Source organism: Ostrea edulis, chromosome 5 (assembly GCF_947568905.1).
Source record: "Ostrea edulis chromosome 5, xbOstEdul1.1, whole genome shotgun sequence".
Lineage (NCBI taxonomy): Eukaryota > Metazoa > Mollusca > Bivalvia > Ostreida > Ostreidae > Ostrea > Ostrea edulis.
Window position 1 is genome coordinate 52,161,031 of NC_079168.1, and position 17,925 is coordinate 52,178,955.

Here is a 17,925-nt window from a genome sequence, read left to right on the forward strand (position 1 = left end):
TGTTGGGTATCCACTCACTATCCAGTGGACTCAATTCAAACTGAGACAAATATTGTCTAAGTAAATAATGCTCATTGTTAGGTATCCGGTGGTGGATATTTTGATCATTTTCTGTGACCTGTCACAATTAAAATGTAGCATCATCCAAATGAAATTCTGCCATCTATAGTTATTAAGCCAATAAGGTAATTGGACAATAAACACTACATAATTTCTTTAAATTTGAAAAAAAGTTATAAATAAAATGTAATTGCCTTCTCTAAGTAAGTCATGCAAAAATTATTGAATTAATGTTGTTTTTACCTTATATAAACAGTGCATGTAGCTGAGGGGTTCAACCCCCCCCCCTCAACTACATGTACTCTTTGTTTTATTATACTGAATGTCAGACATTTATTATATGTTTTACCGGCTACGTCATCTAGCAATCCATGAACCCTATGCGCACAATCTGTGTGCATGTGATAACTTTTATAATATCACCTGTTGTCAAGTATTGTTCCCGTTGCTAGATATTAGCACTCTAGAGGGTGTGGTTTCTGTTTTCAGAGGGTAACAATGCTTTTTCAAATGTTTCTTGACCAATCAGATTCGACTAAATTACATGTAAGTTATATTCCAGTAATAAATTGATAGCTACTTTATTTCTCAAACTATCTATATAATAAAATCTATACAACAAAATTTATAATACTATACAAAATGTTAATCTGTAACTTTCAACATTTTGCATCCAGAGATAGTGATTTTATTCTAATTCAAGGTAAAAATGAAATTTTATCGCATGGTATATCTATTTGAATTACACAGTATGGCAAATGAAATATGCATTTCTCTGAAATTGTACCATTTATAAACTATCATTACCCATATGATTGATATACAAACATTTGATCAAACTATAGGAAATTCTACTTTCTGTACAATAGTGAAAATGCTGATACAAATACAGCGAAATGTGATGAATTTATAGAACTTTAGAAAAATGTAGTTTTGGATGAAATACATTGGGGAGGAAAATTCACTGAATACAATTTGCATGTTTCTATCTCTCCCTCCTCTTCCTTCCCCATCTCCTCTTCCTGTCACATCTTCCCTCCCCTTTCTGTCTCCTCTTCCCTCCCCTCCCTGTCAATTCTAACCTACCCTCCCTGTCTTCTCTTCCCTCCCCTTCCTGTCTCCTCATCCTGTCTCCTCTTCCTGTCACATCTTCCCTCCCCCTCCCTGTCTCCTCTTCCCTCCCCTCATTTCTCCCACCTCTCTTTTACCCCTGCGCCCAACATATATCCAATAAGTCACCTTTTAATAATCAAAGTTTGCAGGAATATGGTGAAATCTATGACAAACCAAATATTCCTACAGATAAAAGACCTCAGTTAAGTTCGCTGACAAAAGTATCTGGCGGTGAACCCAGTTTACTGGGGGTGGTGCTCATCCTTGCAAGACCACAGCAGTTGATTACCCGATCTCAATCACTCAGGAACACAATTTTAAGTCATCATTTCTGTTACAACAATTTTATTGACCAGAAATATGCATTATAAAGCCATAACAATATCATTCATCAAACAAGTGGTAAGAGATCTCTAGAGTGTTTTAATTATTGGCTCATATTTGATTCAAATAGCACAAACACAAGGACACTGATCAGCTAGAGATCACTAGGTCAAAAATATAAAAATTGAAATACTTGTAAGTTTTCTTGTTTTGGTCTGTACCAATAAGCACTAATGTAACAAAACAGACTAGATAGTAACAACGAAAATACTGTCAAACATTCAGATTATAATTTCCCTGTTTGTAAAACACTACCACTGCCATGCAAATGTTTGTACTCAAAATGTAGTGAATTTCTGTCCCAATTGTAAGTGAACTGTTTTTACAAAATTTGATATCAGCAATAATTTGTGGTTGAGACAAAACACAGTATGTTCATAATTATCAAATATACTTCGTGCACAATAATTTAGTTTTGTGAGGTTACAAGAAATTTTCCATAATATTAAAAAAGATCTGCACAATTATGGCTCATATATATTTGATAAAGCATTGACAAAAGTGGACCACTTTCCTTTCATCAACATCAAATTAAATTTACTTCCCATGTTTGTCATGCCATACATATAATGTACGTTAATAAATCTACCGTTATAAAATACCATGCGCGCAGTTGAAATTCTTCACTACATGAATTATTAAGGTAAATATTATCAAACACAGAAACACATATCCAATATAAAAGAATATTAAAAAGAGAATTTTGATTTTTTAAAAATATCTTATTTGAATCATTGGCAACCAGTCAGCACTCTCATTGATAAAGGCATGTTAATTTGTACACATGCGTTGTATGGCAGAATCAGTAGGCAAAACAGATATTCAGGCCAATATCACCTCACTACTGAACAAGTGTACTAGAAAAATTAAGGCAAATTAAAGGAGATTTGAGTGACCAAATAAACAGATCTTTGATTTCTTAAAATATGGACATTCCATATTTCAATGGGGGGGAAACACCGGTTTTAAATTGCAACATCAAACTTTTAAAAATAAAAGTTCTACACAGAAGGCCACTTCATTACACTATAACCCCAAAATTGCAGTCATGTGCTTCAAGTTTATTTCCTTGCAAAACTTTTTTCTTGGCTGAATTATGGGCCCCAATAATAATATGTTCAGGATTTCCTCCACTTTAAATCTGAAATTCATCACAATATATAAGATATGCTTTTAGTCCGGTAGTCATAACAAAACATTTAGTATAATACATAATTTAAAAGGGCACAAGACCAGCTTGTATAACATTTATATATATTATCAAGAGTACGAATAATTACATCATTATTTTACATCCTGATAAATAATCGGTCATACGATTCAAAATCTTAATTTCACCCACAAAAAAGTACAACTCTCTAGAAAATTTATCAAATTAGGGTTTTCATGCAGCAAAATTAGAAAAAGCTCATGGTAGGCCATGTCACTATAGAAATTCTTTATCTATGAAAACTTGTATATACAATTTACAAAAATGGCATCCTTTCTTAATTGTGGTAAAAATACTGACAGATCTAATAAATAATGTTGCACAGTACTCATGAAGGTGTTTTTTTTTCATGGCTTGCAAGCATTTTCATTTTATTTCTGGCACAAGGGAATAAAATTAAGCTGCACAATAGCATGAAATCATTGAAATGACCAGATAACTTTTTGTGTGTGTTTTTATGCAGTGGCCCATTTGCCTGTCCTAAAGGCCCCCTGCATATCCTCTGCAGTCCTTTATAATGATGATGAAATGGTGGTGTGGATTATATTTACAATGGAGTGTTTATGTTTGGAAACAATGAAGGCACAATCACATTCTCTGCAACATTAAGTCCTGTGTATAAATAAGTCACAGAATAAATCATCCCCCCTCCCACATACAATATTAAATACAAAGTTCTGTATCATATAACCGTCAGTACAGCTAGAACACTTTTCACTAATCAATCACTAGCTATCACTAAGATTTTCACTAGGTGGGCCATCCTGCCACTCGCTGTCTTTTTAGATGTGGTCCATCGTAATCTAATGGGTGGGGTGATATTCCGGTGGGGGAGGAACTGTTACTATGTGGGTGATTCAAGTTTTGAACTGGTGATAAATGACCGGGTCCTGCAGACGAGGGGGGTCGAAGTGAGTGGGGGTTGGAAGGGGTTGTCGACTCTCGCGGTGGGGAGATAGGCTCACTTTTTATAGATGAAAGTACATTCTGATTCATTGTATTCACAGCTAATGGAGAGAGATGTCCAGATCTAAAACGAAAAGGAGAATCCTATCAAAATTACATTCAGAAACACCATTTCGAGAAAACCAGAGTTAAAAAAGTTCCTAAACTTAGGTTTATAGTTTTTTAAATCTTCTAAGGCTGTATTACATTGTCAGGTTCTTATGTGATTCAACATGACTGGTAGATACAATTAATAAAATCTTACCCTGACATTCCGTGAAGATTTTGGGGCCCTCCTCCTGGGGGGATTCCTGAGGTTAATGATCCCCCATGGTGAGCCCCTCCATTATTCCATGGTGAGTGGTTGTAATTTGACATGTGACCAGTTAAGTCTGCTGAGTTTATATTATAGTCATCTACAATGTGGTATATACATTTGTGAAGTATCAGTTAAATTAAAGCAGTCTTATCTTCATTGTATGATGAAAACCATTAAACAAACCATTCCTGTATTTACATATAGTACTGCATGTAATTTCTTGAGATGATTAAAGTTAGGTTGTGTGTCGAAAGACTTACTGTGGTACGATGTAGGCAGTGGGGACGGATAGCTGTTTCCAGGGACACTTGGTGTCGTAAGAGATACTGCAGGATTAGATAGTGAGGAACTGGGACGCCCCTATAAAACACAAACTACATCGTCAAACCTATTGCAAAAGCTCTGAATTTAAGTGTTATAAGCACAAAACATACGTCTGATTTCCGTTTTTCATGCATACATAGTTTGTTTCAACACACTCGGACATCTTAAGTACATGTATCGTCTATTTCTGTCTTGCAAGCATTCACATTTAATAATACACTTTCCTATACCTTTGCAGTATAAACTAACACATTGCAGGTAACAATGATAATCTTGATTTTATAGCAGAAATGCATCAATTGTCAAAGAGATAAATACTCTCTTTCTCATAAAGAAACAATTTTCTACTGACATAATACACTTTAATGTACATGCAGTTGCGTATGTAATGGCGAAATGTACGGTAAACTGCAAATGACCATATTAAAATCTTGATTACCTGTACATCTGGACTCATGAGTCCATCATGTGAATTGGTCATCATAGGGCGACCCATGGGAGGCCCCCTTGAGGGAGGAGACTGTCTGGATTGTCTGTTGACCATGGCTCCAGGGGAGGGGCAGGGAGAGGCTCTATGGTGATAACCATTCGGAGCAGGCGAGGAACTTCCCATCTCTATCATTCCACCTACAATCAAGATCAAAGAAGGTAATGAAATGAATACACAAGTTGTTTGAAATTGAGAAAGACTCCCATGTACTTTGAGCAAATTCTGACTGTATCTATACGCACCGGTAGAGTTTGGCCGAGGACTGTGGTGTACTGGAGGGGGTTGCAACATCCCCTGACCTGAGTTGACCTGAGAGGGAGGTTGTGGGGACATCCCATGTCCTGATAGTTGCTGGTTCATATAGTTGTGTAGGGGGATGCCGGAAGTCAGGCCAGGGGGCATCCCTGGTCCTGGGTAGGGCGACATGTTCTGTTAATAGAAACAAAACAATCAATAGTTGGTTTAATAGATTTGATGGAATTCTTTCAAATTTACTTAATTCTGGTTGAAGTCTGCATTCCAAATACCAGAATATAAAGCATGCTATGAACCTTTTAAACAGAAGTTGTTCTGTTCTGCCCAGACATGATGGGGCTGGTGTAACTGTTACTTTCATTGTCAAACTGCTGTACAAGTTGTCGACTTACCCTCTGATAATTAATGACTTGCCCTCTGAACACTCTGATAATTATTAACTTACCCTCTGAACGCTCTGATAATTATTGACTTACCCTCTGAATAATCTGATAATTATTGACTTACCCTCTGAAAATTATTGACTTGCCCTCTGAACGCTGTGATAGTTATTGACTTACCCTCTGAACGCTTTGATAGTTATTGACTTACCCTCTGAACGTTTTGATATCTCTGATAATCGTCAGACATTCTGTTGGTGTGCTGGTTGTTGTACTTTTCATCTGGAGTCAGTGAATTACTGTATAGGTCCCCATCTGGATCAGGGCTTTCACAGCCTTTATGTTCCTTTTTGTTCAGAGCCTGCAGAGACAAAATAATCCTCTGTCATAAAATTTCATGGTCATTTTCAAAAAGAAAGGAGTGAAAAGGAATACATAGGCGGTAACTATGCTTGTCATCTAACTACATGGTTTTCCCCATTCTTAAAATAAAAAAAAAAAACTGATAAAGAAACTGACATAAGGAAGGATGCTCTGTAAGGAACCTCTTTACTAAGTTGGACTTCGTGCAAAATTACAGTCTCTTTCTTGATCATTTTGCATTTTGTACATGTTTGTTTGTCTTTTGGGTTTTTTTTCTTCACGAAAGTAATAGCGTAATTTCCCAATTCCTTTTTTATAGTTAAAGCCAGTATTTCAGCTACAAGTAAAGATGAAAAGATCTACAGTCTTTAATTCTGGGACTGAAGTTTATTGTATCCCTTCAGCAATAGGGCCAAACACTGCACTTCATGGTAACTAATGATAACAAACATTCGTAAACATCTTTTCAGGACAAATAAACTCAATTTCAAAATGTGTCCAAGTCAAAGTTTGACATTAGGTCCAACTACATGGCCTAGGTACCTTGCCAATGCTCCAGTGTTTACCAACTTTTGAAAGCTTACCTGCTTCAATATTTGTTTAAATTGATAGACAGAAATTTTTCTCTTTAATGTGCTATTGATTGTGACCTGTGTGTGTTGTATCATCAATGACAGAGACTACTCCCACTAGCCAAAGAGAGAAGGGAGGAACACAATAAAGCATCAAAAAGCCTGCCACTTGTCACATCAGCTATGTCGTCTGATCTGCACTTTAAATTAAAGGACATGCACAAAATGCAAGCACATCTTGAGTAGCTATAGCTCACTGTCTATTCAAAGTGCATTTTGCCATCAATGCTCAATTACAAAATGAAAATGGGTGGATATTATAAAGAGTGATCACAAATTTCCTTTCACAATAACAGTTTTAAAGTATACAGATTGAAATTATGTATCATGATTTTTTTTTTGATTTTTTTTTACTAAATGATCTTTTTTTTGGAAAGTGTGACATTTGTCTCCCTTCTATAGTACATACTGCTACAGAGTGACCAAAACTGTGTCATCACACAAAATGCCAAATTCTCTGTCAAAGTAAGTGGTCAATACAAATCTAATTCTATGAATGTAAAGCATTGCTGAATGAGGGATTGAATGTTCAGTAAAAGTGAGTGACGTAGGCGAGAGGAAATGTAGGTGAGAGGAAAGTATGAAATGACCATCAACCATTGAAAGTCAAGGGGTGGTGAAGATACAAGGCAGAAAATCAATAAGGAGTGCAGTGAGGAGCTTCAGTATTTCCAGATTGGCATCAGTGTAAGTCTTGTTAAAAGTATACAATTACATTTTCAAAATGAAAGTTTAAAGGTTAAATCAGTGACTGTCAAAGTGCAGAGACAGAAAAAATTGAAGTTTACTAAGGACCAAAAGCATCTTGCACCACAAGACTCGAGGAGAATATTCAGTGATGAATTTCCCAAAATATTGTTTGGAGGTGCCAATTTGAAAACCTATCAGATGTCAGCTATGTTGAGTGCAAAAGTCATGATATGGGGTGCTAGGAAAGTCACGGATTCACATTGTTGTAGTTGGTAATTGATGCAAATGATCATGTTAACAAAATACATGGTAATAAATAACGAGAAAGATTGATAAGCGATGATAAGTTCTATACCCAGGACTGGTAAAATTTATTCCTGAATGGAGTCATCATTTGTGTGACACAGGACAAGTGTTAAAATGATTTGCAAAACTTTATTTCAAAAGAAAATTGGCTACAAATTCTCCTGATCTGAGAATGTATCAAATATGTATTGAGTATTTTAGCTAACTCTACAAGGGTAAAAACTATGGTAAAATTTACCACTATGCCTTTAATGCATATGGAGGGAAATGACCCTCAAATGTCTGACATTTTTAATTCATTGATTTAATTCCTTTCATGCCAAACAGAATCAAAAATGGAGGTGGACTGTCTCGATAAAAAAAATCATGAAAATAATGTTTTTCTTTTGTTTATCAAATCTGACACTTTCTGCAGAACAAAGGATGGACTTTTGTAATGGCCTATATGTAAGTCAGACTGTTTGTCTGTCCGCAAGATATATCACAGATATCAATATTTTGAGGAAATGCAGGTCATGTATGGGTTAGGCCTAGTTCCAATATCTGAGCGAATCTAGTTATCAACAGACATTGATGAAATTTTAAGGAAATGTGGGCTATTTGTTAAAAGAACAATTGACTAAATTTGAGTATCTAAGTGGATCCAATATTTAATAACGCTGGCAAAGAGCGACATAAGTAGCAGATGAGTGTTGAAAACTTTATATTCAGTAATTGGACTAGATTATGAAGTTGTATTGTTTTCATGCACAAGAAACACATGTGGAACATTTTCAGTATCTCAATCCTTCATCATGTTCTTATACTAACACTTGCTCCTATCTAGCTATTGGATGTATAACTATGATTAAATCAGATTCCATTAAATCAGGAAACAGTTACGGAAGCACCACACTTGTTTAACAGACTGATGACCAAATGAACTTGACTATATATATGGTAGACTTACTTCAATGATGTCTTTATTGGTGCGACTCTCGTGGGTTATGAACTTGACTATATATATGGTAGACTTACTTCAATGATGTCTTTATTGGTGCGACTCTCGTGGGTTATGAACTTGACTATATATATGGTAGACTTACTTCAATGATGTCTTTATTGGTGCGACTCTCGTGGGTTATGAACTTGACTATATATATGGTAGACTTACTTCAATGATGTCTTTATTGGTGCGACTCTCGTGGGGTATGAACTTGACTATATATATGGTAGACTTACTTCAATGATGTCTTTATTGGTGCGACTCTCGTGGGGTATGAACTTGACTATATATATGGTAGACTTACTTCAATGATGTCTTTATTGGTGCGACTCTCGTGGGTTATGAACTTGACTATATATATGGTAGACTTACTTCAATGATGTCTTTATTGGTGCGACTCTCGTGGGTTATGAACTTGACTATATATATGGTAGACTTACTTCAATGATGTCTTTATTGGTGCGACTCTCGTGGGTTATGAACTTGACTATATATATGGTAGACTTACTTCAATGATGTCTTTATTGGTGCGACTCTCGTGGGGTATGAACTTGACTATATATATGGTAGACTTACTTCAATGATGTCTTTATTGGTGCGACTCTCGTGGGGTATGAACTTGACTATATATATGGTAGACTTACTTCAATGATGTCTTTATTGGTGCGACTCTCGTGGGGTATGAACTTGACTATATATATGGTAGACTTACTTCAATGATGTCTTTATTGGTGCGACTCTCGTGGGGTATGAACTTGACTATATATATGGTAGACTTACTTCAATGATGTCTTTATTGGTGCGACTCTCGTGGGTTATGAACTTGACTATATATATGGTAGACTTACTTCAATGATGTCTTTATTGGTGCGACTCTCGTGGGTTATGAACTTGACTATATATATGGTAGACTTACTTCAATGATGTCTTTATTGGTGCGACTCTCGTGGGGTATGAACTTGACTATATATATGGTAGACTTACTTCAATGATGTCTTTATTGGTGCGACTCTCGTGAGGTTCGTTGTACTCGGTGTACTTCAGTAGCACATTATCCATGTCTGTGCTGGCGTACTGAAACAGCTTGTTAGCACTGTTGAATATGATAAGAGCTATCTCACAGTCACATAGGATGCTCAGCTCATAGGCCTTCTTCATCAGTCCAAATTTTCTCTTTGTGAAGGTTACCTACAATGACATCAGTGAGGGAAAAATTCAATCAAAATGCTTATGGTCACTCTGAGAAGTTTATTTCCCTGTACAGGGTAATAAAGGAACAAAGAGTGGGGGTAATGAGAGTGTTTATGAAAACGGCTCTCCTGGGACATATCCTCCAGAAAATTGCCAAATGCAGTTCTAGCTACAGCCCATAGGAAATGACTCTATGTCAATCAACTCTTAGATAAAAGATGTCATAAAAAATGAAAACTTATCCAAAAAGATATAAATTCATAAAAAATGAAGACTTTCCCAAAAAGATATAAATTCATAATCAAAAACATGCAAACCTCATGTAGATAAACTAAAGGGGGATAAATCCTACTTTTCATTGGTGAAATATACAGTATTTTATAAAAAATTCTAAAAAAAATAAATCAACTGAGTTTCCAAAGTTCTAGTTTTATATTTGTCAGATTCCACCTCCATAGCTTGACATTACTATGACAGCGCTACAATTCACAGAGCTTGAGCTGTCACTGTTATATCCACCCCCATAAAACCCAGTTCTGCCATCACCAAATGCTTGTCTCCCGATGGAATGGCATCATCTGTCAACTGAATGCCCAGTCAATCACAGGGTTATGTAATCTGCAGGTGCTTGTTGTGAGGTAAAAGTTCCTGCACTTTGTAGACAGGTGCAGATTGGTTATTAGCCCTAACAATGGCCTGGACAATTCCTTTACTCTCGATTCTTACAGATGGTACCCTTATGATTGCTCTAACTTAATTTCATAGTCGCTCTTAATGTATACAAAATTTTCATCCAATTACACTTCTATAGTTTGAGATGAACAGATTGATATCATATATCTGGTAATCACATTTGAAAGTATCATCTTAGTTGAAAATACAAGGTTTTCAGATTGTGTGAACTTGAATTATCATTTCACAATCAGTAATCTTCTAATGCACTGATAAAATATTCTTAAATAATTCTTATTTGCAAGCTATTTGAAATTCCTTTCTTCCATTAATTTCTTTTCATTTCCTTTCCAATTCCATCTCTGAGTTTTCCGAGACTTACATGAACTTACGTTGGCAAGCCAGTTTTACAAATCCAATTTAATGATTCCCAATATTGGTACACTGTATGAAGTTGAGTGATAACTGCTGATCACAAAGAATCAATTAAAAGTTAGATGCCTGACTAAAGGGGTTGAAAAACAGTAGTGGAATTGATGAACAAAACACTGAACCCACATCTGCAGACTAAATTAGTGAAAGCACCTACCACTGGAACATCACCATACAGTACCACTATATCAAATAAATTTGTAATTGTCATCTATCGAGTCTTCTTACCTGCCTATTTCGCTCATCGCCAATTCGTGAGATTTGGATTTTTTTCCGGCCCATTTTCCCTGGTACCTTTCCACCCCCTCTGATTCCGGATTCTGTCGCCACCTCTATTTTGTCACCTGATCTGTATACAACTCTGTCAAAGGGAGAGAAAAAAATGTGAAATTGACACCATAAAAAAAACCCAAAACACAGGAAGAATTCTCCGGTTACAGGTATATTCATAAATTCTATGCTTCTTGTATGCAGCATACATTAGTAAATTGTATTTACACACATAGATAGATGCAGACACTGTGTATGCACTGAGAGTGCAGTTTTTGGCCTCAATAGAGAATTAATGTCATCTATAGATGTAGCCTATAGTGCCCTATCGCATGCAGCAGATTATCTACTCTCTCTCTCTCTCTGTTGTATTGGTTTCAGAACTCATTATGGACTTGCGTCACTTCATTGATCTTACACTTTTTTTCTACAATGCTTTTGTCATCTACATTGAAACACTAGCCTGTTCACCAACACACTGAATGATGCCTGCTTTGATCCACTTTCACGTCAAAATACCAGAATCTGACCCATATGTATTAACTCATATATCAAGTTCAAGGTTCTCTTCTGAAGCAATATTATAATGTCCACATAGATCATAGTCAAATTTGAAAAATAGGTGTCTTTTATGGGACACTAGTGACCAGTTTTTAAAGAGGATAGCACTTGTTGTTTGTTGTGTTCTGCATTTTTAAACCAAGTGTAACTGACAGACAGGCTAAAAGTCATCCATCATTTTTCTCATGCAGAAAAAAGCCTAGTAATACAGACCTTGCATACACAAAGGGTAATAGGTAAGGGTCATTAACAGGTGGGGCACTAATTAATGTTTAAAACTGTCTCCTTCATGATGGATATGACACAACTGTGGTATTAGGCCACTTCCATCATATTGGACTAGCTTGGAGTTATATCCCTTCTTATGCATTTGCAAGCCAAAATTTCATTATCGCACCGTTTATTATCAATTTCGAGCTCCACCTTGACAATAATTGGTGTTAATCATGTCTTTAAAAAAAGCATGGTAAGTTTCAGGACATGTTGAAGATTAAAGAACAGCTTTTCAATAATTCTTACAAGTTGACATCTAAACATGACTTTAAAAAAAGGAAAAAAAGTACATTAATATCAATCTTACATCATATACCCTGCAGTTGTTTTTTTTAAATACATAGAATTAACTAATTTATGCAACACAATTTAAACAAATCTCAATCATGGCCTGATCAAACAGTAAAGCAGTAGCAATGAATGCCCCTTATCGTTCGATCATGAAGTTTGACTTTTTCTCTCCATGGAAGGTCCGTCTCACATTGGCCAAAAATCCTGTTTATTTATCATTAATTCAACAATCATATTGATTTAGTCTTACATGCAGTACTGACAATACCATGTGACCTTAAATAATTTATTGATCCCTCTTGACTGTTTTTCAAACTTGTCCTCATGTCAGTTCACAAAATATTGGATTTTGGAATAAAGAAAACATAAAACAGATTCATCTTGCACAGTAAGAAATGCATTATGAAAGGGATAAAGAGGAAAGGAAATTGCACACTTACTCTGTCATTTAGCTAGATATCCTATTTCATCCAAATTACCAAAATCATGAGGTGAGAATTTGTAGTTTTGCTTATATTGACCAGATTACCAACACAATTCACATTGATGACATGGATCAGACAAGTCAGTATCGTATATCACTGTCACTTTTTATAAAAAAAATCCCATGAAGGAGACAAACTAGCAAACTGCAGTCCAGTCTTGAGTTTCTGCAGCTGTGAGGCGACACTAGTTCCTGAGTGGGCAGACCTGTCTAACTCATGACCCATATGCTACAACACTGATAAACATACCGAGAAGTTTTATCTGGCCTGCACTGATAAACCCATGTGGGCAATAGGGAACCTGTGATTCTACCTGGCTTGGAAATTTCCACAGACCAACTCAATGCTCTGCATTTGCATCAGTTGGGCCAGTGCTCTTAGAAGGACAATCAAGGGTTGATGCCTGAATAATGCCCCTCATATACACCTGGTCTCCTCTCATTAAGGTGTTATTGTTGCATATTAGGTGCTTGAAACCAAGATATTTAAGTTAATGTAAATATTTTTCAGCATGCATGCACATTTCACCACTTAATGAATACTTTTGAGGTGTAATTCAGTCTAATTAATGTTTACGGCAAATTCTGGGAAAAACAGTATTAATGACAAAAATCACAAAGCCCCCTTTTCTCAATTCAAAACCTTAAATGATGATCACAAAATTAAACAAAAAAGCAGTGACATTGTGGATCTGTCAACCTAATTCATAAAAAAATAAACTTTAAAGAAAAAAAATTACCATTCAATGATAAATCAGTCAGTGTTTTTTTTTAAAAGTAAATGCAAATTTATTTTAGGCAAGCTTTAGTCTTTCTATCATATTTCTATGTAGTCATTCATAAAACTGTCTGAATATATGCATTTGATTAAGTCTGAATGAAAAAAAGTGCGTGTACTGGTGCATGCAAGTATCATTATATATGTTTTATTCATTATCTTTAAAAATATACCTGTAAAAACTTCTTTTCTTATTGACAATAATCTATGAAATAATCATTCAGATACAAATTTCAAAGTCAGCTGTTTGGTTCTGACTCTTATTTGCACTTGAGCTTGGTCAAAATAATGAATGAAATGTACCTCAAAGACTTATCCGATTTAACAGGATTTCACAGCAAGGTCAAACACTTTAAATCTTACCTGTCATGAAAGGTATTTTGATACATGTAATTTGCAATTGCAGGTACCTCTCTAAATAAATCTCACAGCAAGGAGTATACATCTATCTATGTTATTTTTCTACAACTTCTTGTTCACCCAATGTACAGATTTTATCCAATATTTCTGCACTACTTTCATAGAAAAAAGAGCATACAACAGTATCAAAAACAGACACATTACTAGAAGTACATGACTTTTCTGGAGGTGGATCTCTATTATCACCTCTCCAAGCAAATCAGGAAAGTGTTGCATAGTGCTATTACCATAATTATCACTTCTACAAAAGCATCAACACCCATACAAGGCCAACTCCCAATTGTAATACTGTTGACTTCACTTGGAATGGATTAAAATAGGAAATAAAAGTATATATATTATAAGGTTACGCCATGTTTTATATCTGTTTTGTATCTGATCAAATTGCAGAGAACCTAGCAGCTTGCCAGACGGAAAAACACATAAAAATAATAATAAAAAAACCCCTCAGGTTCCTCCAAGAAATCCAGGGATTTATTTCCCATGAAATGTAGAACTATTGCATGTAATAATATACGTTGAAATATTCTGTTTCTGAAATTCTTGAATTTTTCTACATTGACAGTTTTATGATATAAATCAATATCATCACAGATTGTCATATTCAACAAGTTCACTACAAGACACTCTCAGATTGGATCCTACTTCAGAGTGGAGTAGGGAAAATTCTCTATATCAATTTCCTTCTTTCAGCATTTGGCCATAGTGGGTTTTGTTTTCTTCTATTCTATTTATCGATATTCACAGCTGACTTATATTTTCTGTATATCTTGTTCACCAGATATACAAGTCAAAAGATAGTCCCAGCTTCCTTCCTTAAGATGTTTTACATATGAGATACAACACACATTGTGAATACAATCGCATCATGGATGTTGGGAATATTTGTTTCTACAACTCCTACAATTTTAAATTCATCAAACAGGCACTTCCATTACTGATAAAATGAATAAAAGAAAAAGATCCGTAATTACTAAAAACAATAAACAAGTCAATGCTCCTCTGACCCTGATACATGGCTAATGAGGCAGCCATTCCTCTCTGGTAACCATGATGATCAATACGTAACTCACAGTTTCATTTATATTTTATAACATGAAAGAAAACAAACTCAGTCTTTCTCTTAGTACATTGACTGCGGCACCCTGAGACTTCAGCAACAGTGGATTACGGTGTCTGTTGGACACAATCGTATGAAAGACACCAAAAACAGGTTTTGCAACATGATGTACCCCAGCCAGCTAGATGCTCAGCAGCGACACTCTTACTCTATGCTATCATCTATATATATTTTTTGTTTTTAATTTTAGTACACTTTATTTTCATCTTATTTTAGTTTATTTCATTTATTTTTTTATTATAGAGGTATGTAAGGAGCGCAATGAACCTTAACCGAGGGGCTCTTGTCATAGTACAACATGATGCACCATGGACTGCTACATCTGACACTATTTTCTCAATAATGTAGGTGTAGTTGAAAAATGTGAAAACATGTTCACCAGTATTCTTTATTCTCTGAATAATCAATACAGAAATTCTTATATAACAATCATTACCTGATAAAAATCTCTTTCAAGTTAAAAGAAACAGAAATTTAAACTGATTATCAGCGCTTTAGCTTGTACGACATTCTACATAATCAATTTAAGATTGATGTCACCAAGTAGAAATCAAATACCATTGAATCATTGCACAAAGAATGATCATGTTAGTACAGTGATGATGGTGAAAAGCTACATTTCAATACATGTCACATCGAGAACCTCCGACTGCACTGGATGTTTTGTACCAAAATTAGGAGTCAAAGCAGTGCATTTATAGACATAAATGTCAAACACAAATACTCTAAAATTTAAAGAACTTTTTCCTTCTAAGGACACATTAAACAAAATATCTATCATACCTGTCTGACAGCATTTAAGTGGACTAATATTCGCTGGCAAAACACACGGACTCATTGCAGTTCCAGATTATTTCAACAGATTAATTATCATGATCATAATCAACTGAGCATGTGTGTAAAATATTTAAATTCCTGACAAGACAGCATGTTTGCTAGTAACCTAAGTTTAGACCACAAAAGGCTAAAAATACCTCCAGCGGAGCTAAAATAAGAAGTACGATCTTAAATGACCAAGATTTATGATAGTATATGTGCCAAGCAATTTTTTCACACCCGACTGCCCATCTATATCAAAACTAGTATTTACTTATTTTTAGGAACACCACAGGCTATAAACCTGAACCTTTAAACACAAGAAAATCACTATTCTATTCTAGAAACAAGTGAAAACAAATCTTAATCATAAACTGCAAAAAAACCTAATACATATATTAATAAACATACCTGTCCTTGTCTACACTATCTGCAACCTGTTCATATCTCATACCACTGAGAAATATATTTCATATCCAAACGAGGACCCATACAGACAGTGACAGACTGGGCTCCAAATCAAACCTCTAGACCGCTACCACAGTCGCCCGTCAGTCCGCTCAAGCACAAAAAAATCTTCTCTTCGTTTAATGTCATTTAATTAACAATGCTAAAATTTGTGTCAGTGTCATAGTCATCCATACTTATTTATTCACCTATGTAATCAGAAAACATAAATGCATTTTGTTATATATAAAATGCTATAAATTTCAATTTCGAATAATTAATACACCAAGGTAAAATTTCAATAACATTACCATAAAATTAGGGGGTAAAATGGCATAAGTTTTGCTCCCACTTTCCATCATATAAATTTCAGAATGACAAAACATTTATATGCAAGACAATTATTGTTACATGAATTAAACAAATACATGCCTTTGCTAGAAAAATTGCACTTTAATTTTCAAGCTAAAATAATTTATTGAATTAATTCTAAAGTAAAAATAGAAATGTTTTGTAACTATGAACAGATTATGAATTACTATAATATCTATATTTATGAGCGGTTACACTAAAAAGGTCGAGAGAAGTGCCTTCTCTAAATTAGCTGCCTCCTTCTAAAAACTATTTAAAAAATCACAGGAAATTAACATTAAATAGGCCTCTTCACTTAATATTCAGATTCAGGAATTTTTTTCATAGTGGGGGAAGAAATTACAGAAGAGTTATTATCAAATTTTCCGATGCTTCATGTTCAACAAGATAGGCCCTCTACAGAGATGGTCTTCATTGACCCATTGATTTGTTCTGCTGTTGAACCTTTAGATTTGAACCCTCCTGTTATCAATGTGAATTTCCTGTACTTGTGACCGATCCTTCTAGTACAAGATTACACGTTTCAGTACTGCTTAGTATTATAATTGAATGACCATCGATGCTAGACTACCGTGATCATAGCAGACATATCCATACCATTTCAGCAAAGTGATATGCTTATAAATCTCCCTAATTGTCAGTATAGGCTAAACATTAAATGTTTTGGACTGTATCAGATGACTTTTTAAAGTAAAGTACATTGTATAATAATTTTTTTTTGGTAATGACATTGAAAAGTACAGGAATCAACAGATAACATGTCTGACATTTGTAAGCCAATGATCAGGTCATGTCCCTTCAATGAAGATTTGATCCTTAAAATCACATTTCCTGCTAAAGGTGTTGAGAGGCACTGTATTCTGAAGTTGAATCAATATATATCTTAACAGCTTTATCTCTGAAGTCTATGGCAATGACCTGAGATAGTAAGAAACAGTATTGATTGAATCAAGTTACACATTATCAATTACCAGTAATCAATGGGCAAAATTTTGGACTATAAATTTTTTGAAATGTTGCAATAGCAAAATTTGAAAGTGGTACAGCACAAGAATTTGCTACAACTCTTGTATGAAGTTGACAGATGGCAACATCAACATTACAAATACTGTTTTTTAAGAATCTGAAACTCAGCCAAAGAACAACTGAGTCTCAGTTTAATAAATATTCACGACAGCACTCATTAAAATTCACCATGATGATGATGTATTACCAAAAGGCCTTGCTGCAAAATCTTGTGTCATGCTGTGATGCCAACTGCAAATCCACGACACAGTCTTTCCTAGTTGTTTTCTCCACCTCCTGCTAGGTGTAGGACTTTGTGATGCTTGGGATGACATAT

The 17,925-nt window shown here is 35.0% G+C and overlaps 1 protein-coding gene across 9 annotated transcripts in view; it reads right to left on the reverse strand.

Annotated features, from left to right (window-relative positions):
• Nucleotides 1-1,501: 1,501 nt before the first annotated feature.
• LOC125652434 (myocyte-specific enhancer factor 2C-like) overlaps nucleotides 1,502-17,925 on the reverse strand; it is a 56,358-nt gene continuing 39,934 nt past the window's right edge. For 6 of the 9 annotated variants that reach the window (XM_056164775.1, XM_056164776.1, XM_056164771.1 and 3 more), the window contains 8 exons: nucleotides 10,980-11,112; nucleotides 9,441-9,644; nucleotides 5,692-5,841; nucleotides 5,088-5,274; nucleotides 4,795-4,982; nucleotides 4,292-4,391; nucleotides 3,978-4,128; nucleotides 1,502-3,797 (listed from right to left, as the gene is read on the reverse strand). In XM_056164775.1, the coding sequence (XP_056020750.1) occupies nucleotides 3,518-3,797; nucleotides 3,978-4,128; nucleotides 4,292-4,391; nucleotides 4,795-4,982; nucleotides 5,088-5,274; nucleotides 5,692-5,841; nucleotides 9,441-9,644; nucleotides 10,980-11,033 (1,314 nt within the window). In that variant the 5' untranslated portion in view covers nucleotides 11,034-11,112 and the 3' untranslated portion in view covers nucleotides 1,502-3,517. Of the gene's footprint in view, nucleotides 3,798-3,977; nucleotides 4,129-4,291; nucleotides 4,392-4,794; nucleotides 4,983-5,087; nucleotides 5,275-5,691; nucleotides 5,842-9,440; nucleotides 9,645-10,979; nucleotides 11,113-12,586; nucleotides 16,053-16,175; nucleotides 16,421-17,796; nucleotides 17,911-17,925 lie in introns of those variants that run through there. The other 3 variants (XM_056164770.1, XM_056164773.1, XM_048881630.2) reach the window with 3 other exon arrangements.